This window comes from Oncorhynchus keta, chromosome 34 (genome assembly GCF_023373465.1).
Source record: "Oncorhynchus keta strain PuntledgeMale-10-30-2019 chromosome 34, Oket_V2, whole genome shotgun sequence".
NCBI lineage: Eukaryota > Metazoa > Chordata > Actinopteri > Salmoniformes > Salmonidae > Oncorhynchus > Oncorhynchus keta.
The window spans coordinates 71,402,842-71,430,790 of record NC_068454.1 but is presented as its reverse complement, the minus strand read 5'-3'; the positions used below and the strand labels follow the sequence as shown (position 1 = coordinate 71,430,790).

General features: G+C 45.4%; 3 protein-coding genes across 6 annotated transcripts in view; 2 read left to right on the top strand and 1 right to left on the bottom strand.

Annotated features, from left to right (window-relative positions):
* The window catches only part of arhgap33 (Rho GTPase activating protein 33), a 53,097-nt gene extending 37,200 nt beyond the window's left edge, over window positions 1–15,897 (top strand). For all 3 annotated transcript variants that reach the window (XM_035751390.2, XM_035751392.2, XM_035751391.2), the window contains exons 15-23: window positions 1,379–1,486; window positions 1,681–1,829; window positions 6,258–6,414; window positions 6,528–6,667; window positions 6,850–6,924; window positions 7,236–7,981; window positions 8,094–8,280; window positions 8,442–8,788; window positions 9,084–15,897. In XM_035751390.2, coding sequence (XP_035607283.2) covers window positions 1,379–1,486; window positions 1,681–1,829; window positions 6,258–6,414; window positions 6,528–6,667; window positions 6,850–6,924; window positions 7,236–7,981; window positions 8,094–8,280; window positions 8,442–8,788; window positions 9,084–11,528 — 4,354 coding nt within the window. In that variant the 3' untranslated portion in view covers window positions 11,529–15,897. The remainder of the gene's footprint in view (window positions 1–1,378; window positions 1,487–1,680; window positions 1,830–6,257; window positions 6,415–6,527; window positions 6,668–6,849; window positions 6,925–7,235; window positions 7,982–8,093; window positions 8,281–8,441; window positions 8,789–9,083) is intronic.
* A 1,455-nt stretch (window positions 15,898–17,352) lies between these two features.
* On the bottom strand, window positions 17,353–20,786 carry upk1a (uroplakin 1a). 2 transcript variants are annotated; one of them, XR_008090572.1, is made up of 7 exons: window positions 20,567–20,781; window positions 20,096–20,296; window positions 19,846–19,920; window positions 19,605–19,712; window positions 18,727–18,901; window positions 18,353–18,436; window positions 17,353–18,154 (listed from the first exon to the last, which is right to left on the bottom strand). XR_008090572.1 is itself a non-coding variant. In XM_052494626.1 (7 exons), exons 1-7 carry the CDS (start codon window positions 20,630–20,632, stop codon window positions 18,110–18,112), a joined length of 756 nt encoding a protein of 251 aa, XP_052350586.1. In that variant the 5' UTR covers window positions 20,633–20,786; the 3' UTR covers window positions 17,353–18,109. The 2 variants fall into 2 exon arrangements, 1 of the variants encoding a protein (XP_052350586.1); XM_052494626.1 differs by having other exon boundaries at window positions 18,727–18,899; window positions 19,601–19,712; window positions 20,567–20,786.
* A 3,643-nt stretch (window positions 20,787–24,429) lies between these two features.
* Window positions 24,430–27,945, top strand: zmp:0000000951 (uncharacterized). The gene is made up of 3 exons (XM_035751397.2): window positions 24,430–24,607; window positions 25,493–26,450; window positions 26,671–27,945. Exons 1-3 carry the CDS (start codon window positions 24,430–24,432, stop codon window positions 27,479–27,481), a joined length of 1,947 nt encoding a protein of 648 aa, XP_035607290.2. The 3' UTR covers window positions 27,482–27,945.
* The last annotated feature ends 4 nt before the right edge of the window (window positions 27,946–27,949 follow it).

The following is a 27,949-nucleotide window of genomic DNA, read 5'->3' as shown; positions in this document are numbered from 1 at the left end:
TTGCAAGGAGGAATGGGAAAAAATGTCAGTCTCTCGATGTGCAAAACTGATAGACATACCCCAAGCGACTTACAGCTGTAATCGCAGCAAAAGGTGGCGCTACAAAGTATTAACTTAAGGGGGCTGAATAATTTTGCACGCCCAATTTTTCAGTTTTTGATTTGTTAAAAAAGTTTGAAATATCCAATAAATGTCGTTCCACTTCATGATTGTGTCCCACTTGATGTTGATTCTTCACAAAAAAATACAGTTTTATATCTTTATGTTTGAAGCCTGAAATGTGGCAAAAGGTCGCAAAGTTCAAGGGGGCCGAATACTTCGCAAGGCACTGTATACACAGCCATGGAGACAGACTACAGGTATACACAGCCATGGAGACAGAGACTACAGGTATACACCGCCATGGAGACAGAGACTTCAGGTATACACAGCCATGGAGACAGAGACTTCAGGTATACACAGCCATGGAGACAGAGACTTCAGGTATACACAGCCATGGAGACAGAGACTTCAGGTATACACAGCCATGGAGACAGAGACTACAGTTATACACAGCCATGGAGACAGAGACTACAGGTATACACAGCCATGGAGACAGAGACTTCAGGTATACACAGCCATGGAGACAGAGACTTCAGGTATACACAGCCATGGAGACAGAGACTTCAGGTATACACAGCCATGGAGACAGAGACTTCAGGTATACACAGCCATGGAGACAGAGACTACAGTTATACACAGCCATGGAGACAGAGACTACAGGTATACACAGCCATGGAGACAGAGACTTCAGGTATACACAGCCATGGAGACAGAGACTACAGGTATACACAGCCATGGAGACAGAGACTTCAGGTATACACAGCCATGGAGACAGAGACTTCAGGTATACACAGCCATGGAGACAGAGACTACAGGTATACACAGCCATGGAGACAGAGACTACAGGTATACACAGCCATGGAGACAGAGACTTCAGGTATACACAGCCATGGAGACAGAGACTTCAGGTATACACAGCCATGGAGACAGAGACTTCAGGTATACACAGCCATGGAGACAGAGACTACAGTTATACACAGCCATGGAGACAGAGACTACAGGTATACACAGCCATGGAGACAGAGACTTCAGGTATACACAGCCATGGAGACAGAGACTACAGGTATACACAGCCATGGAGACAGAGACTACAGGTATACACAGCCATGGAGACAGAGACTTCAGGTATACACAGCCATGGAGACAGAAACTACAGGTATACACAGCCATGGAGACAGAAACTACAGGTATACACAGCCATGGAGACAGAAACTACAGGTATACACAGCCATCCCAGATTGTGGACTAGTGTTGTCTTTCTCTCTCTCTCTGTCAGGACCCTGGAGTACCTCATTAGACACCTGGCTGGTCTGGCCACCTGCAGTGGAGAGACCAGCATGCACATCAAGAACCTGGCCATCGTCTGGGCCCCCAACCTGCTCAGGTGTGTGTCTATGCCTACCTACTTGTACCTACATGTGTGTGTTGTGGATCTTTCATATAGAAATATATTGTTTAGAACAGGTGTGCCTCTGACATGTACAGTGAGGAATCATGTCAGCTCTATTCATGACATTCCTGTCTGCAAAACCATCCTGGAGGTGACCCTGGTGTGGCTGTGTGTTGTCTCCGTGGCAGGTCTATGGAGATCGAGGCGGTGGGTCTGAGTGGTGCTGACCCGTTTAAGGAGGTGCGGATCCAGTCTGTGGTGGTGGAGTTTCTCCTCGGTCACGTGGACGTGCTCTTCAGTGACTCCTTCACCTCTGTAGGACGCTTCACAGGCACAGGTACATCACCATAACCCCAACACTGGCTTCTCTAACGCTCACTGGACACAATCCTCCGAACTTGAGTTCCATTTGTGTGGAAAAACACATTTCCCATTGAAATCAATGCATGATTTGCATCAGTCGGCAATCGTCAGTGACGTGTGTTGATTTCAAGTTAGGATTCGACTGAAAATGTCTTCTCTCCTTCAGAGTGCTCCCTCTGTCCTCTCTCCCTCTATCAGCTCTGTGGTTTTGTGTTATCAATGCCACACACAGAGCATTTACCTCAGAGCCAAAGCCTCTTTTTAGTACCTACAGTAACTAGGTTTACTACTCAGCCAGCCAGGCTTCCTCTATCCTCTACTTAATGCTTTTAGTTGTCTGGTTAAACAGAGAGCTTTGGTTAAAGCCCTGTATATAATGGATGACACTTCTACCTCCATTACAACTGTCACCACCGCCCGCTGTCCTCCGCTTTTTACCCCGCAAATGCTGTAAGTCTATGAAAGCAACTACTTGAATGACTCTGATACTAATATTTCATTGCACTCTTTGTCTTGCCTCGCAGCACAGTAGAACATGTGTATGAATAGTCTAAAATGGCAGTAATATAAGTTAATTAAGCATGGAAAGATTTTTCCACTGTATCCATTTGCTCCAAAAAGTAGTACAATATTTGGCAACATTTTGTTCTTTACTCTTGATTAACATCAGTATTAAATATGGAATAAAACTGAAAACTTGACATAAAGTGAGCCCTCAGCCACGCTGATGATGTAGCCATCCCACTGGGCACAGACTTCAATTCAACGTCTATTCCACGTTGGTTCAATGTAATTTCATTGAAATGATGTGGAAACAATGTTGATTCAACCAGTGTATGCCAAGTGGAATGGAAGCAGCAGCAGACAGTGAGCGAGAGCTGTGTGTCTCCATAGCAACGGGCAAGCTGGAGTGTAAGGTCTCTCTGCAGCACCAGAGAACCAGGCTGCAGGAGGCCAGGGGTGAGGAGGTGGAGGAGGCCAGGGGTGGAGGAGGCCAGGGGTGGAGGAGGCCAGGGGTGGAGGAGGCCAGGGGTGGAGGAGGCCAGGGGTGGAGGAGGCCAGGGGTGGAGGGGGTGGAGGAGGCCAGGGGTGGAGGAGGTCAGGGGTGAGGAGGTCCCTAAGGCCCCCAGGCATCCTCTTTTGGAAGTCACCGTAGCGAGGTGACACTACTCCATGTTCTGACCGTCCGTGCCTTCTCTCTCTCTCAATGTAGGATGTTTACAAGCGCTCTTGGCTTCTGTGTGACCCATTTGTCCTGAGATCTCTGTACGATATGCACAAGAAAGAGTTCATGATGAATGTGTCTCATCCTATTGGGCTTTTGTCTGTTGTTTTCCAGTAGATAGTCAGTATAGCCAAGCAGAAATTATTAAATATTAAAGCATTAGACCTCTCACTAAAGGCATCAGTCATACAAAAGTTATACTTAACTCCAAACTGGTTCTCTAGTAAATTGGTGAGAATGTCTCATCCTATGTTCAAGAAGGGCCTTTTCCCCTTTATTCAGATTACACCTGCTCACTTTAGATTATTTCCGTTTCAAACAATCTCTAAAATATCTTTAGTTTTTTAACAAGCCTTAGAAAGTTGGTTGCAATTTCAGTTTAATCCACCTGAAAAGACAGAACAAATAATACAACAAATATTGTGGTTAAATTCAAATATACTAATTTATTTATTTTTTTTAACTATTTTTGAAGAAATGTTTTAAAAAGTTATAATTTTTGTGAATGATATCATAAATAGGACTGGTGGAGTTATGTTACACATGCAGCTAACACAGACATATGGAAATGTCTGCTCTACCCAAAATTACAACCAACTAATTGCAGCATTACCACAAAAATGGGAGAGGCAAGTAAAGGGGAACAAAGTAAGGAACTTGTATGTCGGCCCTGTATTAAAGAACACAAATGGTTAAAGAAAAGTGTGATAAATAAAAACAAATACCAATTTCATTTATGGACCAAAAACGACAGCTATGCCATATAAATTGCAAAATAGTTGGGAAGATATTTTCGATGTACCCGTTCCATGGCACATGGTTTATGAATTGATACGCAAAACAACTCCGGATGCAAAACAAAAATGTAAATTACTATACAAAATTCTTGAAACTAATAGAATATATATATAATATATATATGTGTGTTATAATTTACAATCTGTAGAAGCTATGAATAGAAAGGCTCAATTCGTTTGTGAAGCATCACAGCACAGTTGAAAAATATATGGCAAATAGAAATCCAAAATGGATGATGTTGAGAGATAGATGGGAGAGGTTGAATGGCGCTGAAGGGTGGGACTAATAGCAAGATTTAAAAAAAGTAAATATACGGGGTCTGTAAAATGTACATAGGTTCAGAACTTTTGTGAAATAGCACAGTTACAAATAGAAATCAAACTGGATGTGCACAGAAGTCGCTCTCTAGCGACTCCTGTGGCGGGCCGGGCGCAGTGCATGCTGACATGGTCGCCAGGTGTACGATGTTTCCTCCGACACATTGGTGCGGCTGGCTTCCGGGTTAAGTAGGCATTGTGTCAAGGAGCAGTGCGGTTGTGTACGTCCTCTGAAGCGGCTCTCAACCTTCGCCTCTCCCGAGTCGTCTGTACGGGAGTTGCAGTGATGAGACAAGACTGTAACTACCAACTGGATTTTATTTTTAAACAAGAATTTAATATAGCCAAGTTTTGTGCGCACATGCTGACATATGTTTGTATAAACCCAGTGTCTCTTCAGGGTCAACCGTGAACTCACATTATTTTTCGGTTGCATTGACAGTTGAATAGGCAAACTTCCATCCTGGTTCCAATTCATCCCATCTTGAAGTAAATGTGGTCGGTTACATTTTGTGTTTCCTCCAATATTTGTTTTTGTCATTTTAAATAGTTATTAAAGTAACTTGTAGGTTGTTTTGTGCTGTATTGCTCAAAATATTAAAGAATAGACGTTGTTTTGATCAATGTGTCACAAATGCTGTGGATGTTTCTTTTAAGAGGATTACATTGAGCCAGAACCACCAGGTAAAAAAACAATGTTGCATTGATTATTCCCAGCTTCCATTATCTGTTTTTTGTCTTGTCAGCTAGCTAAATAATCAATAGGCCCTATAGTTAAAATGTTTAACCTCAGTATTGTCTACAGATCAGCAGTATCTGTGTGCTTCTCCCGCTGAAGAGTTTCTGTCAGCGTCCCAGCCAGGACTCAGTTAGATGCTTTGCTTTGTGTCTCAGACCCAGATCCATGCCAGGAAAGTCAACAAATATTTTGGTTGTCTGATTGTTCTAGCTATTCTCACAGAAACTTAATTGGGAGGATGACTGTTTGTTTGATATGGTTTTTACATTTGTATCACAAACCATTTGTGAGGGGAAAAAAGACCCTATGATCTGTGAACGGTACATGAGTGTGCTCTAAAACATGGATTATGTCGCGATTATGATTTTTTTTTAATTCAACATTCTATTATTCACATATTTATATTATTTATTAACATATTAATTCAACATAACATATTAGTGAATATCTCATACCATTTACATTTTGTACATTTACATTTTTAGACATTTTTTAAAACTATATACTATACAAGTACATAAACTTTCCAACGTTCTGCTACTTTTGAAGTTATGATAAATGATGTGAGCCCAACCAGTGAATGGGAAAATGGATTCAAATTGAACTCCTTCTGCTGGTGATTTGCTAAATGTGATTGCTTAATGACCTGTCCGTTTTTATGTATAAAATGGTCAAGTCTTCAAAAGTAGCAGAGCACGGACTCTGGAAATTTGACTTGTTGTTCCAAACAATATGTCCAAAAAATATGCTAAATCAAAAAGGGTACTTTTGAAATATTAATATGAATACTTTAATGTTGAGTAATTTTAATGTGAAAAATTGTATTGCAGTATATTAATGTGGGAGAAATATTTTTGGGCTTTCCTGGCATGGAATTGCCCTATAAGAAGACACTGTTACAGTACTCTGTTAATTGCATTATAATACATATTTGTCTGATGACCCATGCCCTGCTCTCCCCTGACGGGTGTCCTGTTTTACTTTGGTTGCTCTTTAACTGGAAGTTTCAAATGAAAAGGTCCAACTTCCTCTGCATACCTCAGCCTTCCCTCCCTTTGTGTTGTTAACTCCATGTGATTTCTGATTTGCAAGCGTGTCTGTGTCTTATTCGCTCTCGTTGGGTAAATCTGAAATGACACCCTATTTCCCTTATAGTACACTTTTTATTTTTATGCCACTTAAGGGCTTTGGCCAAAGGTAGTGCACTACTATACAGGGAATAGGATCTCATTTGGAACAAAGCTTTTGGCCACCGTCACCGATGGCTCCTCACTCTCCCACCCTCTATCTATTACTAACGGTAGGTCCTCTCTCTGCTTGCAGGGCGGCACTCTCTGACCAGGCCCAAGTCCTTTGTGTCCACCAGGCTGCTCTCCCTAGAAGAGGCCCAGGCCAGGACACAGGCTCCTCTGCTCCTCCAGGGGGCGCCAGTCCAGTTCCAGGGCCAGTTCCACACCGTGCTGGACCACCCTGTCGACAGGTGAGTGGGAAGCCAGGCTTATTCCAGACCATGTAAGTTTCTGAAGTTTCACTATCACAGTTGATTTAGCAGTCTCACCCACCTAAATCTCTCTCTCTCTCCTCCCCCTACAGGAGGAAGAGAGGGCTGAAGGTACGGAAGGCAGCTGGAGGGAGCTGGAAGACGTTCTTTGCTATCGGGAAGCCCCTGGGGGCGGGGCAACGTAAACCAATGAGGATCAGCTCCCTGTTCCAGCCCGCCACCTCACATGCAGGTAGATATCATGTCTGATTTGGACCACACATACACCAGGGTTATGTTCAGTCAATTTACCTGGATGGATGGAGGTAGAAAGGAAAATAAATACCAACTCCACAGTTTATCACCCCTTTTGATCCTCTCTTTGTATGACAGATCTCTTTCTCTGGCTGTCTCTTTCCCTGGTCTCTCCTGCAGGTTGTCGTGTGGACAGTGTGACCCTGCGTTCAGCTAAGAGTGAGGAATCCTTATCGTCCCAGCACAGTGGAGCAGGTACACCACAGTAGGCCATAACTCACTGACGCTAATACTGATACTCATCTCAGCAGGTTAAGTCCTCGCAGACTGATCGATAGCAGAGCCTCTCTCTTCTTGTCCGTTAAGTATAAAGTATGAGATTTCTCTTTCGGTGGAGGCTGTGGAAGAGCAGGAATAGGTCTGGAAGCAGTGATGATAGTTTGAGTGATTTTTGGGACAGTCGGAGTAGAATGGGTCATTTGGGAGCTGGTGGAGCTGTGTGTTAGTCACTGAGCACTACAGAGACGCTTATTTTTTTTTCCTACCTCTCCTCCTCGCTCTCTCAGGACAGTCTAGCCGTCTGCGGCGGCCCCGCTCCAGCAGTGACGGTCTGTCTTTGGCTGCCTCCATGGACCCCCAGCACCTGCCCCAGCGCCCCCCGTCCCGCCTGCCTTCCAGCCGCTCGTATGACAGCCTGCTGCCTGAGGACCGCCGGCCCAGGGATGATGGAGACGATGAGCAGGATGACGACGAGGAAGGCATCTACATGCTGCCTGACTTCTCCAACCAGGACCCGGCTGCTTCCTGGATGGCCGAGGACGTCATTGACTTCAGCCCCACCTTCCTGGAGGACGGACCAATCGGCTTGGGCAGCAGCATAGTCACCGCGGGCGGCAGGGAGTCCCCGCCAACTGCCACGCCCCCTCCCTACCGCTGCCTCAGCCACCAAGGACACTCTCACTCCAGCAGCCAGCGCTCAATCACAGAGGACCCCGACTCGGTGCTCAACCAATCGGATGCGGCCGTCAGGAGAAGTCTGATCATTGCCGCCACAGCCCCGCCCCTTCAGGTGTTCTGTCAACACAGACCGGCCAATACCAGCCCATCTGCCGGCCAATCAGGGGAGGGTGCCAACCTGAGTACCTCACACAGTCAAAGCCAGGGCCCGCCCACTACACCTGTGACCTCTGCTCAGCCCCCGCCAGAGAGAAGATCTTTCACCCGGAAGATGGTGAATGCCTTCTCACAAAAAGCCCCCAAGTCCCCTACACTGGACATCTCTGACCCTGTATCAATCAGCGTCCCAGCTAAGGTACTTCCTCCCTCTCTGTGTCACAGAAATACAGGGACAGCAGTGTCTCAGGATTGGCTATATACTCTGTATGATAAATTTGCCTCACCAAACGTGACTTTCTCCCTCGTAGGTGTTGGACATGATTGGCGGGCGAGCTGGTGAATTACAGCCTGGCATCCCGAGCAGCGGCCCCTCCCAGTCGCAGCCTCCTCAGATGATCTCCATGCTGCTGAGGTCATGTGACTTCCAGCTGACGGAGAGCTGCCAGCAGGAGATCCGCAGCAAACTGGGCCCCGAGGCCAAGATCAGAGGACAGGGTGAGTAAAGAGGGATGGACTCGGCCAACAAGTTTGATTGATTGAATGTATTAGTTGATTGATTTATAATCATCATCAAAAATGTGTTTGTTTTCAATGATGATTTGAGGTTTTACTGCAGACCATAGTCATGTAATTTAACCATCCTCTCCCTTCTATAGGTATAACGGGACCCACCGCCCCCCCCCTGTTCGCCCAGCCTCCCCCTCCCCCTCCAAAAAACCCAGCACGCCTCATGGCCCTGGCCCTGGCTGAGAGTGCCAACAAGGCTCTGAGACAGGGCGCCTCGCCCCCCTACCGCCCCCCTCAGTCCCGGTCCCAGGATGCAGCCGACACCCGCTACCAGAGGTCCCTGTCTGCCGACGCACGAGAGCTGCTGTCCTCTGACCCCAATCAGCTCTACTCCACAGTGCGCCCCCTGTCTGTGTGGATGACCGAGGGAGAGGGAAACGCGACAGAGACTGCAGCAGATACAGGACACAGCCAGGGAGAGAGGACTCCAGGACAGGTGTGTAGGAGTGTGCACATGTCTGTAAGTGGCACTGTATGGGTGTAACTTTGTGTAAACTGTGTCCGTTTGTACTGTGGTAAATTCTAAGTGGTGGATATGTTGTTTTGACTGTGCTGGAGCAACAGCAGTGCTGTCAGGTCATTTTCAGCAGAGCCTTCATTTCCTACCCATAACAAGCACAATGTTTACAGTTGCCTGGGTAAAATTAGATTCCTTTTTTTAACTGTCATTGTTATGAAGAGACTGTAACTTACTCTATGGCGGTAAAAAGGTTATACTTTTTTTATTGCAGGATACGGGGACCCTGTCCTCTGAGACGTCTGACTCTGTGGCGTCCAACTCGGAGCTGTCTGGTGGGAGCGCCTCTGGAGACGACCAGACCCCCAGCCCCATCTACAAGAACCAGAAGCAGCTGCCCCAGTCACAGCCCCCCAAACCAGGCCAGTCTGGGGAGAGACCTAGCCCTACTGAGTCCCAGTCTCAGAGGAGGCCCCCAGCCTACTCACGCCAGTTCTCTGCCCCTCACCTCCAACAGAAATCAACCTCCACCCAGTCCAAGCCGTCCTCAGCCCACCCCCAGCTCCTGCACTCCAAGTCAGAGTCCCCTCTGACTCAGGTCCGTGCCTTTCAGCCCACCCGCCCCAAAGTACCCCCTAAGCCCCTGGATCTGGAGCGTCCCCACAGAGCACCACTGGCCCAGACTGAGATGCGTCGCTCCCTGGACTCAGGGCGCATCAGGCGGATCTTTGGTCAGCAGGGGAACCCTCCTCTGGCCAGAGCCTTCTCAGAGCGTCTGAGTGGAGCGCCAGACCACCTCACCCGCTACCTCGCAGCCAGCCAACCATCCCCGGGTCAGCAGCCGCCTCAGCAGGCCCAGATCCGGCCCGTGCCCCTCTCCTCCACCTCAGAGGACCAGGGAAGGATGGAAAACTTCTACTATGAGATTGCCGGGCCTGAGAACCCGCAAGGCCCCCCCAGCTACGCCCGCCACAGCTACCAGAACATGAGGCTGGACCTGGAGGGTAACTTCCGCCCAGCCCCCCACCCAGAGGCCAACAAAAGGCCCATCTCTCGGGGGCATCACCAACACCAACCCCAGCCTCTCCACCACAACCAGGGTGGACCCAGGGAGAGTGGGCCCCAGCTCTGGTCCAAAGAAGCCACGCGGGCTTGGGCAGCTGCCCACTCCCAGTCCCATTCATTCTCCCACGGACACTCTCACTCTCACCACCACTCCCAGGACGGCTTCACCCACCACCATCACCCCTCTCACCCCCGGCCCCAGCGCCAGACCTCCTCCTCAGTCCGGCTGGCCCGTAGTGAGATGCACCCCCTCCCCTCCTCCTCCATGGTTCCCCTGGCGCTCCACCAGCACCAACGCAACCTCCACCGCTCCAACAGGTCAGCCTCTACAGACCTCACCGCCTCCCAGCTACACCCCTATTTTGAAAACGGGAAGGTGTGCTATCGTAAGCCAGAGGATGCTCCTCTGAGTCTGAGCCAGCCTCCGCAGGGCAAGTCTCTCCAGGGCCAGCCATCCCAGCCCTCCCCTCCCCAGGCCCACAGACCGACCTCCAAGGACCTGTCTGAGCCCATCTACGTCAACTTCCCTTTCCCCAGCCCCTCTACTGGGGCCCAAAACACGAAGAACTGGACCAGCACAGACCTGGATGGAGACTCTCCACAGGATTTTGAACCTCTTGCCTTGCCAAACGACCCCCCTCCCCCAGAGGACCAGAGACAGTCCTCCCCCCGCCTGGCCCCTGACCAGGCAGGCTCTACCAGCATCAGCCTCACCCCCTCCACTCCAGACAGCCCAGCCGCCCACAATGACTCTGCAGCAACGACCCCAGGGAGCATCCAGGAGAGCGACTTCCTCCCAGCGCCCACAGCGTCTACATCGACAGGGATCCACTGCCGCAGCCGCTCAGACCCCCAGAGCTCCAGCTGTAGTACGGAGCCCATCCAGGGCCTGTCGGGGAAGGAGATTGCCTCCCTGCTGATAGAGAAGCTGGCTGAGGAGGAGAGGGCTGAGGGTCCCTCCACAGTCACCTCCTCCTCTGCCTCCACCAGCTCCTCCCCTGCCATGGAGCACCCTGCCAACCCCTACCCCAGCCAGCAGCACAACCAGTCCCCGCCTGCCTATAATGTCTACACCCCAGGCCCCTCACGGATCAGGGCTCCTCAGAGGGCTGGGGCAGGGGGCTTCCAACGCCAAGACCCGCTCCGGAGGTCCTCGCCCGGGGGCCAGTACAGGCAGGCCTTTGACGTCATGCCCTCAGGCGATCAGGTGCTCAAATACTACCGGACCCAAGACTTTACCCAGGGAGAGCACCAGAGCTCTGGCACTAACCCCTACCCCCCATGGCAGCAATACCAGGAGCCCCACTACCCCATCCAGAGCCCCCAGGACCCCTGCTCCTCCAGCTACCCCAGCCAGCCCCTCTTGGAGCCCTCAGACTCCCCGTCTGCAGCCTTCTCCAACCTGACGCTGGGGGCCCCCAGGCCCTACCCCGGCCAGCCAGGAGGCCTCCAGTACAGCCGGTACCCATTCCATCCTGGCCCGATGCTGGGCCAATACCCCAACCCTCCCCCCCGCAGAGATGTGGTCCACGAGCCGGTGCTGCGGCCGCAGGGTCTGAGGAACCAGAGAGGGCTGGCACGGCAGGGCAGCTTACCTGGACCATCACCCAACTGGACTATCCATACTGAGGGTCAGACACGCAGCTACTGCTGAGGAGGAGCACAAAGTAGACTTTTACACACGGTACCCTATCAGACTGAATGTGAAAGAGAGAGAAAGAGCTAGGAAGAGACCATGTAAAACTCTCATGGTCCACAGAGAAAGGGAACAGGACGATAGAAAGTCTTCCTGGAAGCGTGAGACAACAGGTCATGTCTAGAAATGGGACCAAGGGCAAGGCATTCTGGGGTAGCTAGACATACAGTCCAGTTTCTTGTTTGAACATTCCCTGGGGCCTATCACCACTTCCCACCTGCAACCACTGGACCAATGAGAAAGAAGGGAACAATGATGGAAGGCGATAAAGAGATGAACCGAAAAGTGGCTTAGATTTGAAAACATTCCAGAGCAGACTGTTGTTGTGAACATTGAGAAAGAATGGCGAATAGCTGCCAGGGTCTTTTCTGGATTAAAATGGGGCTTACGTGGTGGGCGTGGCCAATGGTGCGGTGGTCGAGCGACAATTTTAGAGACCCTTCTGTTGGCCGCTGTGACAAAATGTAGCGGTTTTCAAGCAAATTCTGTGCAATTCTACTTATTTTGCCATGTGACGGAGATACAGTTTGACAGTTTTAAAACATATTTTCTCCAATTCAAAAAAATCTGGTGGCCCCCATGCTATGATAAAAATTCCTGAATGCATAATTTTGGGAATTTTAGATTCTCCCTGATTGTCTAGCTTTTATTTAGGTGATGCTTAGTTCTCAAAGATGATCTTATTTAAAATATATATATATATATATATATGTGTTCATTATCTTTTCTACGTACTTCACATCTCATTTTAGTAATTTAAGTTTACAAATTGAAAATGTTTTCCATTCCGAAAATTATTTATTATATATATATATATATATATATATATATATATATATACACACAGTACCAGTCAAAAGTTTTGACACAGCTACTCATTCAAGGGTTTTTCTTATGTTCTACATTGTAGAATAATAGTGAAGATATTGAAACTTTGAAGAATCTTGAATCTGTTTAACATTTTTTGGTTCCGACATTATTCCATGTGTTATTTCAAAGTAACCACCCTTTGCCTTGATGACAGCTTTGGCATTCTCTCACCTGGAATGCTTTTCAAACGGTCTTGGAGGAGTTCCAACATATGCTGAGCACTTGTTGGCTGCTTTTCCTTCACTCTGCGGTCCAACTCATCCCAAACCATCTCAATTGGGTTGAGTTCGGGTGATTGTGGAGGCCAGGTCATCTGATGCATCACTCTCCTTCTTGGTCAAATAGCCCTTATACAGCCTGGAGGTGTGTTGGGTCCTTGTCCTGTTGAAAAACAAAAGTATAGTCCCACTAAGCGCTTGAAGAAACGTTGAAAGTTCTTGACATTTTACGGCTTGACTGACCTTCATGTCTGAAAGTAATAATGGACTGTTGTTTCTTTTTGCTTATTTGAGCTGTTCTTGCCATAATATGGTCTTTTACCAAATAGGCCTATCTTCTGTATACCACCCCTGCCTTGTCACAACACAACTGATTGGCTCAAATGCATTAAGAAGAAAATAAATTCCACAAATTAACATTTTAACAAGGCACACCTGTTAATTGAAATGCATTCCAGGTGACTACCTCATGAAGCTGGTTGATAGAATGCCAAGAGGCACAAAGCTGTCATCAAGGCAAAGGGTGGCTACTTTGAAGAATCTAAAATATTTTGATTTGATTAACACTTTTTTGGTTACTACATGATATGTGTTATTTCATAGTTTGGATGTCTTCACTATTATTCTACAATGTAGAAAATAGTAAAAAATAAATAAAAACCCTTGAATGAGTAGGTGTGTCCAAACTTTTGACTGGTACTGTATATATCATAATGTTAAGTCTTTTTCTTTTTTACATAAGTGGCCTGGAAAAGCACTTAGGCAGCCCGCCCAAGTCTTTTCTATGCAGAAAAAAACCCTGGCTGCTGTACTTCTTAACGGAGTATTAGGTATTCTGCACAGTGGCTGTTAGACTGGCTGTGGGTTTGGTTTGATTGGGTTTGCCTTTATTTTTTACAATGTTGTAGTACTGAAAAAGGACTACACAGGGAAATAACCTCAGTCTGTCTCCTTTAAAAAAAAATAAGAACCTCAAAAGCTGCTGAGTTGGTTTAGTGGTTTTCAGAAGCTTGATTTTACATGTTATATTTATTTTATTTTTAGTTTTGATGAATGCATGTAATATAAATAATTTGTTTGAAATAATAAGTCTGTCGTTCCACCAATTCGGTGCCTTTTGAGATGTGTATTTGTTGATTTCACCTACTTTAGACATAGTCAAAGATCACATGTTCAACTTTCCCATCTCAAGGTTAAATTTAATAAAATGACTAGCAAGTGCCAAATATAGTAGCAAGGTTGACAAGTTCATCTTAAATCGGCCATAAATCCCCTAGTGGCAGAGGAAATGTAAGCTTGTTGTGTGCAACAGGGAGGGGCAATTGAATGCACACTTCACAAAATAATACAATTATCTAGCCTAGTTATCTGTGGTTAACAGGGTTATGCTCGGCCTGCTCAGTTTTCCACCACAAAACACCAGAAATGTTTTCAGAAGAACCAGCTCAACTGCTCTTACTCAATTATTTGGACTAGTAGATGTTCAATGTTTATTATTATTTAAAAAGGAATATTATTTTAAAAGTTTCACCATATGTTGGAACTCCTTCAAGTTTCACCATAAAACGAGTTCAGTTCACATAACCGGGTTGCGCTTAAAATTAGGGAAAGGTTCATTTTTTTCTTAAATGAATGACTAATCACATTTTAAATTAATATTAATCAGAAATGACTGTCAAAGCAACAGAATGACTAGGGCTTTACAATGATGGAGAAATTTTAATCTTCTTGGAAGTCAAAGGGACATGTCAAATGCAGAATTTTGTCACTTTAGCAAGTCTTTATTCATATAAAAAATATATATTTATTGAATTCTCCATGTGGTCTATATTAAAGGCCACTTCATTAAATATAACGCTTTTAAAATTCAAAAGGCACTTATTTCGTGGAACGACCCAAGTAGAATTTGATTGTTTTAATTTTTATCCCTGGACAGAATGTGAGTGTGTGTGTGAATGTATGTACGCATGTCTAAATGTGTCCATGTAACCAATGACGAGTGTCTCTTATGGTGAGCTAAAAAGCACATAATTCAGCAAATGAAAAACTGAATCAAAACATTGCCTTCTGTTTTAGGGAATCTAGTTTTTACAGACAGTACTTTGTCGTTTTAGGATTAGTGGTACTACACTAGTTTGCGCTTTCATTCTGAATGCTGTGTGTGTGTCTCTCTCTGTCTGCCTGTCTGACTGCAGAAAGTTTGTACTGTGTGTCTTATCTAATGTACTTATCCTTGAAGGATGTTTTTGTACATGTTAAGTCTAACAGATGCTTTTATCCAAAGCAATGTACTGCGCTGATAATACAATACCACTCACAGTGGTCCTCGGTTGTTTTTCTGTATCCGTGTTGGTTGAATACAACAGAAGCACCCCAGATGTCCTTACCTCCATTTTGGGAGTTATACTCACTGCCTGCCCCTATGCAACATATACCTGACACGTACAACACATTACTAAAGGTGTGATGTGATGATTCAGTGGAGGCTGAAACCAATTTCATTCCATTAACAAACCACCATGTCTTAATTCATGCATCTCCCCCATTCTGGTGTTGGGGCTGCAATACTGTTATTGGACAGCAGGGGGAGACACTTCGTCTCTGTAGATCATTACCTATACTGTAATGGTTTTTGCACAGACTTCCACTATATTGAACTGGGTGTGTGCACATGTATATCACTTCACTTCTGTCCCTATGACTGTGTCGGTTACAAAACTGGTTCAATCCTTTCCCAGTCGTTGGTATGTCTCACTAATGTCTTTGTGGATACTTTTCCATCACAGATAGACAAATGTCCCAGTGGAGTTGTATTGTAGGAGAGATAAACAAAGGACAAGGTTCTATTAGGCTAGTTTAGCAGTGCTGTCCATTGAACATTGGGAACTATACATCTTTCAGGGGTGTTTCCTCAACTGTGTTTTAATGCTGTGATACCACTGTAGTGAAGTGCGAGGGAAGGAAGAGCTGTTTTGTAACGGGGGTGAGAATGTGAAAAATGGTGCCACTGCAGAGATGTACTTTGGTTTTTGTTTGACGTGCCTTTTTGATGAACAATCATTTGGTTCCATAAAGCATGTTAAGGTGGTAACTTTCTCTCTAGGTCCGGGCTGGAAACATTGTGAATGGTATCTTGCCACGTGCACTATAGCTCCTTACTATGATGGTACAAAGCAGCATACAGGACCTGGTACTCTGTGTCCCTAAACTCCTTAGATTAAAGAAAATTGCACATTTTTCATTGAACTCCCTAATAACTCTGGACTTGGGCTTTTTGAAGGATAATTGTTTGTGTGAACGCATGTGTGTTCTCTGTTACTGTGTGAGTGTGGTCCTGTTGTGTGAGCAAGCATGTGTGTTCTCTGTTACTGTGTGGGTGTGTGTGAGTGTGGTCCTGTTGTGTGAGCAAGCATGTGTGTTCTCTGTTACTGTGTGGGTGTGTGTGAGTGTGGTCCTGTTGTGTGAGCAAGCATGTGTGTTCTCTGTTACTGTGTGGGTGTGTGTGAGTGTGGTCCTGTTGTGTGAGCAAGCATGTGTGTTCTCTGTTACTGTGTGGGTGTGTGTGAGTGTGGTCCTGTTGTGTGAGCAAGCATGCCTCCCTCCCTCTTCTCTTTTATATCTATGCAGTGACCAAGTACATTGAAGTCCATATAAGTTGGAAATACTTAAAATGGCTATACTACCTATGTGTGTATTACAGGTGTGTGTGGGTGTAACCTGAATTTTCAGTCCAATACGATTCCTTTCAGCCTTATAGCACTTGGCAAAAGGCAGTTAATCTTATTTTGTAATATTTTACAAGGTGTGAATTAAAAACCTGATGGTTACATCACAGATGAAACAATTGGGTCCTTGTATTTTTCCTAAACTGCAGATTTTGTCATTGAATAGAATACTAAAATAAGAATTGTATAAACATACAATAGACTTTTGAAGATCAATACAAACATTCTCTAAATAATACATTAGACATTCCCCAATAAAAACTGTTCTATCAGATCTTTCAGCACTCTGGCAAAGTTGATCTGATGCGTGGGACCGGTACAGGTGGCACCGGGCTGATGACACGCACTTCAGGGCGAGTGTGGAGAGGAGGCACAGGACGTACTGGACTGTGGAGGCGCACTTGAGATCTGGAGCGTAGAGCTGGCACAATGCGTCCTGGCTGGATACTCACTTGAGCCTGGGCTGGGCTGTGCAGACGCACCGGAGACAGTACGCAGAGCCGGCGCAGGATATCCTGGTCCAAGGAGGTGTACTAGAGACCAGGAGTGCTGAGCCGGCACCATCCGTCCTGGCTGGATACCCCCTCTAGCCCGGCAAATGCGAGGAGCTGGAATAGAACGCACTATGAATGCGAAATGGAGACACCGTGCGTACCGGTGTCTGACCAGTCACACGCTCCCTACGGTAAGCACGAGGAGTTGGCTCAAGTCTCCAACCTGACTCAGCTAATCTCTCTGTGTGCTGCCTCATGCTTGTCTCGTTGGTACAACTCCTCGTAATATCGCCGTTCCGCTTTCGCTGCTTCTATCTCCTCCTTCGGACGGCAATACTACCCCTCCTGCGTCCAGGGTCCTGCTTCATCCAGAATCTCCTCCCAGGTCCATTCCTCCTGAACACGCTGCTTGGTCCTTTGTTGGTGTGATCTTCTGTCACGTTCGTCGTATGAAGGAGACCAAGGCGCAGCGTGATATGCGTACATTCTTATTTATTTAAAAAATTAACACTGAACAAAATAACACAACTAACCGTGAAGCTATACAAACGAGTGCTGACAGGAAACTACACATAGACAAGATCCCACACCAGAAAGTGGGAAACAGGGGTGCCTAAATATGATCCCCAATCAGAGACAACGATAAACAGCTGTCTCTGATTGAAAACCATATCAGGCCAACTTAGAAATACAAAAACCCCTAGACCTACAACAACCCTAGACATACAAAACCCTAGGCAATACAAAACCATACAACACTACATACAACATATAGAATCATGTAGTAACCCAAAAAGGTTTTTTATTTTTATACATATGTGTTATTTCAGTTTTGATGTCTTCACTATTATTCTACAATGTAGAAAATAGTACAAATAAATAAACAGCCTGGAATCAGTAGGTGTGACTGGTACTATACAATTAATGACAAGAACTATATATATATCCCATTACCAAAGCAGTTAGGACATTGAAATTCTCAGGCCAATCCACATTTGTTCATCTAGCATTTACAGTACAATAAACCATTAAATATATATATATTTAATGGTTTATTGTGTGTGTATATATATATATATATATTTGAATCCCTACACAGTGTTCATTCTCTACATATCAGAAAACATTTCTGTTATCATTCCCACAGTCATTTGTTATTTAAGAAATGAGGTAGTTGCTGAAGTGAGGGTTGGTGTTGCTTCAGCAGAAAGTATAAGACTCCTCCAGACTTCTCACAGCATCAGGTAGTACACCATGGCCAGGATCAACAGCCAGAACTGAATCAAATAAAGACAAGGGAACATTAGACTTACAGCAAGAAAGTGCAAGTGTTGTTGGACTTTATGTTCTGATAATGTCTCTACTGTATGTTGTGGAGTATACAAAAGTGTCCGATTAAATCATTTTCGGGTAATAAATCTTGCAACTGAATACAGAACTATTTACCAACCTAAGTAGACCAACTGAAAACTCACCATAAACATTAGCACAGCGAAACCATACCAGCTGATAGCCCATGTATATCGACTGAACACAGACTCAATGTGGTTGAAGCAGCCCTGGGTAGAAAGATAGAGGGTATAAACAGGATAGCCTGTGCCAAGGTGGTTCAAGGACAAGCAACAATGTGCTTACTTCAAGTGGGAGGTATAAATGACCCCTAACCACTGATACTGTACAGGGTCAGATATTTTCCATACTGTTATTAGTTACAGTACAGTTATAATTCATGGCAGGTACTGTATAATCAGATCCTAAATCTGTGGTTATGAGCTACTTAAATCTTGAGCCTACAAGTGAGAACCAGAGAATCTCTTAGGTTTTAGGCAATGGGAATGTGTTTTCACACCTTAGTGAACATGGTGGTGTTCTGGCCGTTCTTGCAGGCATCCACATTCACCACCTCGTAGTTGTTCTTCCTCTTGCAGCAGTGGGTGGGCCAGGGGTAGTCTGTACCAAACTTCTCCCTGAAGGTGGAGTTGTACTCTATCCAGTCCACTGGGCCATCCGTTCCACAACACCACCTGAAATAGGAGAGGAGAGGATGTTGTAGAAACAATACATGGGTGAGGAATATTCTTCAATAAACAGGAATAGTTTAGTTAGTCAGTGGACAAACTGATGTTATGACAGACTGAACTCACTTCACTCAAACTGAGCGAGCTACTGTATAAGTATTTGTAGAACGTGCAGCTCTACATTCTTTATCCTAGCTACATCAACACAGCCTGCAGTGGTTGTTTCTGTCCCTGTGCAGCAAACTGATCCCATCCCTTGTCTTTCACACACTATGGGGCTGTCCAAACCGGTTCACACAGCAGAGACACATCGGGACACTGGCATCGATGATGGAGAGAGAGGGACATGCTATGTCATGTCAGAGCTGACAACTCATCTGCTACTCCCAAGGGTGTGTGCGCGTGTGTGTGTGTGTGTGTGTGTGTGTGTGCGTGCGCACGTGTGTGTGTGTGTGCACGCGTGAGTGAGTGCGTGCGTGCGTGCGTGCGTGCGTGCGTGCGTGTGTGTGTGTGTGTGTGTGTGTGTGTGTGTGTGTGTGTGTGTGTGTGTGTGTGTGTTAGTGGAATGTGATACCTTTCCCTAACAGATACTCCACACAATAACCTAGGTGTAGTTGGTCTTCGTGCTAGTCATCTGTTTGGAATGTGTGGTGTGGCTCTGATTAGTCAGATTATCCTGACAGATTCCTTTGATTTGGTGACCAGTCACCTCTTTCATCACTTTGTTCCATGTCAGTGTGATCTGACTGCCAGAGTCACCATCGGCTGCATAGTACTTCAGCATCTGCTTCTTCACCAGATTACTGTTTCCAACCAGCTACAAACAGCACATAGCAGAGGATGAGAGAAAACAGGAGAATACGTTTCAAAGTGGAGTTTCTAGAATGGTGCTGTTCAAGCAATGTGAAGATCTGAAGGTATCCCAAGGTGCCCATTTCCCATGTACTCACATAGTCTCTGTGGGTGACTGCAGTGATACACGAGGCACACTCAAATATGTAGATGATCAACATCAGGATCAGATACTGTCAAAATTCCAAAATAAATATTATCCTTTACTTGAAAAGAACAACAGGGAAAGAGATATAGACATATCATATATTCCACTTGAATTATATATTTTGAATCAGTGTTCAGATGAACAAATGAAGAACTTCAGTGACCAAAGAGATTGTGATGAATTTAGTATCAAAGTCTTACCGTTAGCATTAAGGCACGGCTCTTCTTCGCAGCAGCCAAGATACCAAAGACACACATGCAGAAGAAGGCAAAGCCTGTGAAAATGGCAATCCAGGCCCCGGCAAAGATGTCATCTTTCCCCGACACACCAGATATAGGGTAGAGCTTGAATTGATCTACTGCAACCCAGATGGCCAGAGCGCAAAGGGCAAGACCTGCTGCCTATAATAAGGTAATAACATGTATATTAAAAGTTGTTATAACAAATTGTAAACATTATTATAACAGGATCCTTCCTACATTACAATTGAAAGTGTCAATAACCCGTACAGTGTAGTGCTGAAAAGGACCAGAAATCGAATGTACTGTAGTAAACTTCTAGGACAACACCATAGATCTGCACACCATTTGTCTACCATATGATTACATATGATTTAAAAAATACTTTTAAACTACAGCTACTATAGGAATCAAGTCAAGTGCAACTCTTACAGCTCCAAATATATTCCCCAGGATGAGAATGACCATAAGACAGGTGAATCCCTTTCCATCAGCCATGGTAGCAGTCCTTCTGCCAGCTCCTCCTAAACCCACTGCTCCTGAGCAGAGAAGAAGAAGACAGGTGAAGAAATAACAGTGTTCCTAACAGATCCAAGAGAATGTAGGGTCTGGCTGGATGTAATGAATTGTAGACATGGGAATGTGTCCAGGGAGTGGCTTGATCTTATTCACACTAGCAGCAACAGAAGTGGTCCAACCAGTTAGGCTCAGCAAGAGATTGCATTGTGGTCCTTTTGAATGGCAACACTGAGATATTGACTACAAAATATGACAAAATAAATGGATTCATGATAAACCTAGACTACATCTGGCCCAGACAGAAAGTGAGCAGTTCTGCATGAAGCCATCAATCTTCAGTCTACCCCTAGGCTGTATAATGTTACACCTATAGCAACTTGTATTTAACCATTCTTGACCTTTTTAGGTTACAGCAGTCTCTTAAATTAGCAGGTTTAAAGACTGTCAGAGTCTTGGGTGAGGAAGTCTTAGAGCAATCATCACATCATCTATTTTTTCACACAACAAACATTACCTCCCCTGCAGTGATGTCAGGCCCTGAGCATCTTTTTCTGTTGACCAAACAGCTGTCGTCCTGCTGTGCTCAGCACCTGTCTCAGCTTGCTGTTAAATGTAGTCTACTTCCATGATGTCATGAGGCAAGTCTGCAGTCCCAAGTTCCTAAAAAAATAAATAATACAAATCTTTGTACAGTATGTTTACATGCATCTTCATTGTTTTGTATGTGTGTACTGTATATTTACTTATTGAGGTGTTTCCAACATTGAATTTATTGTCAACAGGCCTATTTGACATAGCTCAATAGTACACTATTCCAGTGGACTGAGTGGCGTTACTATTAGTACTCTGGCAGTCTCTATGGGGGTGCCACAGGGTTCAATTCTCAGGCCGACTCTTTTCTCTGTATATATCAATGATGTTGCTCTTGCTGCGGGCGATTCCCTGATCCAACTCTACGCAGACGACACCATTCTGTATACTTCTGGCCCTTCCTTGGACACTGTGCTATCTAACCTCCAAACGAGCTTCAATGCCATACAACACTCCTTCCGTGGCCTCCAACTGCTCTGGCCGGTTCCCCTCTTTCCACTAGGATTCTCTGCCTCTAACCCTATTACAGGGGCTGAGTCACTGGCTTACTGGGGCTCTCTCATGCCGTCACTGGAAGGGGTGCGTCACCTGAGGGTGTTGATTCACTGATGTGGTCATCCTGTCTGGGTTGGCGCCCCCCCTTGGGTTGTGCCATGGCGGAGATCTTTGTGGGCTATACTCAGCCTTGTCTCAGGATGGTAAGTTGGTGGTTGAAGATATCCCTCTAGTGGTGTGGGGGCTGTGCTTTGGCAAAGTGGGTGGGGTTATATCCTTCCTGTTTGGCCCTATCCGGGGGTGTCCTCGGATGGGGCCACAGTGTCTCCTGACCCCTCCTGTCTCAGCCTCCAGTATTTATGCTGCAGTAGTTTATGTGTCGGGGGGCTAGGGTCAGTTTGTTATATCTGGAGTACTTCTCCTGTCCTATTCGGTGTCCTGTGTGAATCTAAGTGTGCGTTCTCTAATTCTCTCCTTCTCTCTTTCTTTCTCTCTCTCGGAGGACCTGAGCCCTAGGACCATGCCCCAGGACTACCTGACATGATGACTCCTTGCTGTCCCCAGTCCACCTGGCTGTGCTGCTGCTCCAGTTTCAACTGTTCTGCCTTGTTATTATTCGACCATGCTGGTCATTTATGAACATTTGAACATCTTGGCCATGTTCTGTTATAATCTCCACCCGGCACAGCCAGAAGAGGACTGGCCACCCCACATATGCTCTCTCTAATTCTCTCTTTCTTTCTCTCTCTCGGAGGACCTGAGCCCTAGGACCATGCCCCAGGACTACTTGACATGATGACTCCTTGCTGTCCCCAGTCCACCTGACCGTGCTGCTGCTCCAGTTTCAACTGTTCTGCCTTATTATTATTCGACCATGCTGGTCATTTATGAACATTTGAACATCTTGGCCATGTTCTGTTATAATCTACACCCGGCACAGCCAGAAGAGGACTGGCCACCCCACATATGCTCTCTCTAATTCTCTCTTTCTTTCTCTCTCTCGGAGGACCTGAGCCCTAGGACCATGCCCCAGGACTACCTGACATGATGACTCCTTGCTGTCCCCAGTCCACCTGACCGTGCTGCTGCTCCAGTTTCAACTGTTCTGGTGCCGACCTAGAATGTGGACATCTATAAGTACCTAGGTGTCTGGCTAGACTTTAAACTCTCCTTCCAGACTCATATCAAACATCTCCAATCTAAAATCAAATCTAGAGTCGGCTTTCTAATCCGCAACAAAGCCTTCTTCACTCACGCCACCAAACTTACCCTAGTAAAACTGACTATCCTACCGATCCTCGACTTTGGCGATGTCATCTACAAAATAGCTTCCAATACTCTACTCAGCAAACTGGATGCAGTTTATCACAGTGCCATCCATTTTGTTACTAAAGCACCTTATACCACCCACCACTGCGATCTGTATGCTCTAGTCGGCTGGTCCTCGCTACATATTCGTCGCCAGACCCACTGGCTCCAGGTCATCTACAAGTCCATGCTAGGTAAAGCTCCGCCTTATCCCAGTTCACTGGTCACGATGGCAACACCCACCCGTAGCACGCGCTCCAGCAGGTGTATCTCACTGACCATCCCTAAAGCCAACACCTCATTTGGCCGCCTTTCCTTCCAGTTCTATGCTGCCTGTGACTGGAACGAAGTTGGAGACGTTTATCTCCCTCACCAACTTTAAACATCTGCTATCTGGGCAGCTAACCAATCGCTGCAGCTGTACATAGTCCACCGGTAAATAGCCCACCCAATTTACCTTCCTCATCCCCATACTATTTTTATTTACTTACTTTTCTGCTCTTTTGCACACCAGTATCTCTACCTGCACATGACCATTTGATCATTTCACTCCAGTGTTAATCTGCTAAATTGTAATTATTCGCCTACCTCCTCATGCCTTATTTTTCTACTGTGTTATTGACTTGTTTATTGTTTACTCTATGTGTAACTCTGTGTTGTTGTCTGTTCACACTGCTGTGCTTTATCTTGGCAGTTGCTTTATCTTCGCAGTTGTAAATGAGAACTTGTTCTCAACTAGCCTACCTGGTTAAATAAAGGTGAAATATATATATATTTTTTAAATAGTAGGTTGAAATGAAAAGCAATGAGGACATCTGCTGGGGAGAAGTGCCATTGCTCTTCTCAACTGTTCACACTCAAACAGGATACAGGACAATTTTATTAGGTAGTAGGCTATATTGTTGAGAATGGTGTTTCTCATGAATGGATCATTAAAAACCTCTAGAAAGTAATTTCATTGCACACATGTCATAATAATGATTTTGTTTGGCTCTACATTACATTTGGCCTATGAAGGAACTCGTAGGTTATTGTCTTAAACGTACAGTGAAATAAGTGGCATTTGTAATAGTATTGTAATAATTATGATCTGAATATCAAACAACAAATTGAATCTTGTTTCATACCAAGTAATATTCTTCTCATGTTTTTTTTTCATGTTACATATCAAGTAATATTCATGTCATAAAAGAAGCCAGTTCTTGTGTTTTCCAATAAGTCGCCAGTTTGTCTCTCTGTATTCACACACCGTAGTCTTGCTAACAGCAGCCTCTCTAGCTCGTTGTGTTGTCCCGTGGGTCGTGGCCAGCCAGACTACACACACCTTGCTCCACCTGAAAAAAAATCTATATCCTGGAAGCAGGTTCTGTGGTTTATTTACAATGCAGCATGTGACTGACTTGGTCAACATTGAAGTGAATGGGGTTCAGATGTTATTCCTAAAGAACTTACCACCTCGGCAAACCTCCAGAAGACAAGGATTACTCAATACAAGAGGAAAAAACAGTGATATTAGCCTTAAAAGCAAGTCTGCATATAATTTTATTTTATGTCTGCAAGGTAAGTAGTCTGTCATTATTTATGCTTAAGTATTCTCCATCCTCCATCCAACTAAATCAGTATCTCTTTACATTACAGTAGATGGAATAAAGTGCTGTAATGTAAAATGCAACCCTCAAATCTGATTATTTATTACTCCACATTGTGTTATGTAGTAGGTAGTGTAGTGTAAGCACACAGGATACACTTCCAAACTCCATTTCCCCAGGAGGCAGCAGGTGCTGTCAATGAAGGTGATAGTCAGTTCAGTAGGTGTCAGGAATAAAACATAAAGTTGGATGCCAACCGCCAAAAAAGTATTGTTGGTGGTTGTGGTAATGCTAGATTAAAAAACATGAGCTGGCGCACACCCAGAAAAAAAGTTTGTGTGGAGGTGCTGACTAATGGCGAATAAACTATAAACTATCAAAATAAAGAAAGTCACACACAAATTGCTGGGAGTTTATGTATGGAGTGTGCGACTTTCTTTATTTTGATAGTTTATGTTGGTGGTATTGCAACCGCCGTTAAACCTCATTGAAGAAGAAGAAGAAGAATATGAAGAATGTGATCGTCAGTCAGTATCCCAGCTAGCAAGCCATAAAGGCTGTGGGTTTTGTTTGGTGGCCATGAGGCCTTTTGTTTGTTTTTAGCCTTTAGTTTGGGCATGCCTTTGGTATTTTTCCTTTTGGTACATATTTATGTTTAGTCACCAACTGAAAAAATATATAATACTCTTGGACTGGCTGACCAAGAGGTCAAGAGCCTAGGACCCCTAGACAAAGAGAGTGCAACAATATTCGTAGGCTAGTTATTGGTTTTGTAACAAGAGCATCTTGTACAATATCAAGTCTTAGGAACACATAATTGTGACAAATACCTTTATACTCGTTTGTTTTTTCTCAGGGAGATTAACTGAGCTCATGATTACTGGTAAACTGAGTGAAGAAATGGTAGAGCTGCTGCTTGCACCATGGCGATCGTCTCCACGGGCGACGGGACTGGAGGGCAAGCTGGTGGCGGCATTGGAACTGTATGACCACTTCCCTTTAGATGTGGCTGTTACTGGGGGAACCCAGGAGGCCAACACTCAACTGGCCAGAGCACTGTGTGGGTTAGGAAATGAGGAGGAGGAGGAGGAGGAAGAGGAGGAGGAAGAGGAAGAGGAGGAGGAGGAGGAGGAGGAAGAGGAAGAGGAGGAGGAGGAGGAGGAGGAGAAAAGTAAGGATGAGGAAGCTAGTGATGATGATGAAATTGAGATTTTGGGGACTCTGACTAAAGTGTTTGAGAAAGAAGGAAAAGGACAGGTTAAGGAAAGTGAGCAGGACGACAACAAGAGAGATGACCCTCCCACTGAGAACCAACCGATCGTCCTGCACCCCAAATCACCAATGGTCCTGCACCCTAAAATCCCCAACATTCGGATTTGGACAATTCCAAGCCTCGATGGCCAAAACCACCCTATTGAACACTTCGATGTGTTGGTGGTCCTCACCTCAGTGCAGCACCAGGACAACCTCCCAGGGCCTATCATGGAGCTCTGCGACAGGGACCAACCGCTGTTCTTAGTCAGAGCTGAACAGGAGTGGGACCTGGTCCAGGAGAAGCTCATAGGACCCTGTAAGACCTGTGCCTGGGAGAGAATGAGAGCCCGTCAGATGGAGATTGAGAGGAAGAGGCTGGCAGCCACAGCTGGAGATGCTGAAGTCCCAGAGGATGTGAAGCAAACGTTACTAGAGTTAAGGGAAATTGGAGCGACCATGACTACAGCTCTGCCTGAGCTGAGAAAGAAAGCCTTCTGTCAGTTCATGGTGGATGTTTTCAGAGAAAACAGAGTTCCAAAACTGCTGAGGAATGACGAACAGTGAGTGTGTGTTTAGTCTTATGTTATGGTTAATTGTGCAAACAGTGTGTGTACAGATAATTCATATTAATGAAGCTACATGGCAATTTTTCAGATTCAGAGTAAATAATCAAGTTTGTACCTTGAGGAGATACTGTAAAACAAACCATAATTATTATTTTTTACCCAAATCACACTTCTTTGTATCATTGCATCCTTTTGCTCATATCCTTTCCTGCAGGTCTCTGCTGTCAGCTGGACTGAGAATGGATAAGGTGCGTCCGGGGGACATTGATCGGAATGGACACCTGTTCCAGTCCAGAGATCTGACCAACCCCCCATCCAGACTTCTCTCCGCCCTCACGGCCTTGGAGCACCTCCGACTGGACCTGGGGGTCCTGGGGCAGACGGGTTGCGGAAGCTCCAGCCTAGTCAACTCCCTCCTGGGCTTGAAGAACCAGGACGAGAGGGCGTCTCCCACTGGAGTCACTGAAACCACCATGGAGGCTCTGGGGTTCCCACACCCTGAGCTGCCTAATGTCTGGCTGTGGGATCTACCAGGCATGGGCAGGGTGGGGGAACTGGCTCCCTCATCGACCAAGACAGATCAGAAGGCTCTTTCATCTTCTCTGCAACCTCCATCTCCATTCCCTCCGATGTCGCTGACTCCTCTGCACCCACTATGTGATGTCTACATCCTGGTCTCGCCTCTCAGGCTTAGCCAGGTCTGTGTCCAGCTGCTGCAGAGTCTGTCAGCTCAGGGGAGGATGTGCTACCTGGTCCTCTCCAAGGCTGACCTAATGGGGGAAGGAGCTGTTGAAGAGGTTAGAAGGTGGAGTGAGGAGGCCCTAGGTCGACTAGGCCTCAAACATACCACTTTCCTGGTGTCAGCTCTCCACCCAGGGGAGCTGGACTTCCCCAGGCTGCAGGAGCTGTTGTGTAGTGCACTGGCTTCCCACAGAAAGGCTGCCCTTGTTCATTATGTTGTAGAACTTTTGGAATCAGAGGTGTGGGGGGGAAAGGACCAGGCAGACCCTTGTAAGCTTCAGTGACATGTAATTTCAACAAACTGTATTTGTTTTGTTTTATTTAACCTTTAATCAACTAGCTATATAGCTAGGTACATTTTTTTTTATCTGTCTCCTGTTGTATCAAAGCCATGATGTGAGACGTCAGAGGCTCTAGATAATCTGAATGACTGGGTCCATGTTCTATATTAAAATCTAAATCAAATCTAAGTTTATTGGTAGTGTACATGAATTTAAAATGAAATCAAATTGTATTTATCACATATGCTAAATACAACCTTACAGTGAAATGCTTACTTACAAGATTTGCAGGTGTTATGGCAGGTGCAGCAAAACACTTATGTTACTATCTCCAACAGTGCAGTAGAATGTCTCACAAATACAATACAAATGTACAAATAATCATTGTATGGTAATGTTGTATCCAGTTTATGAAGTTATGGGTCATTGTGGTTTTAAGCAAATAAAAATAAATACATTAAATACAATTAC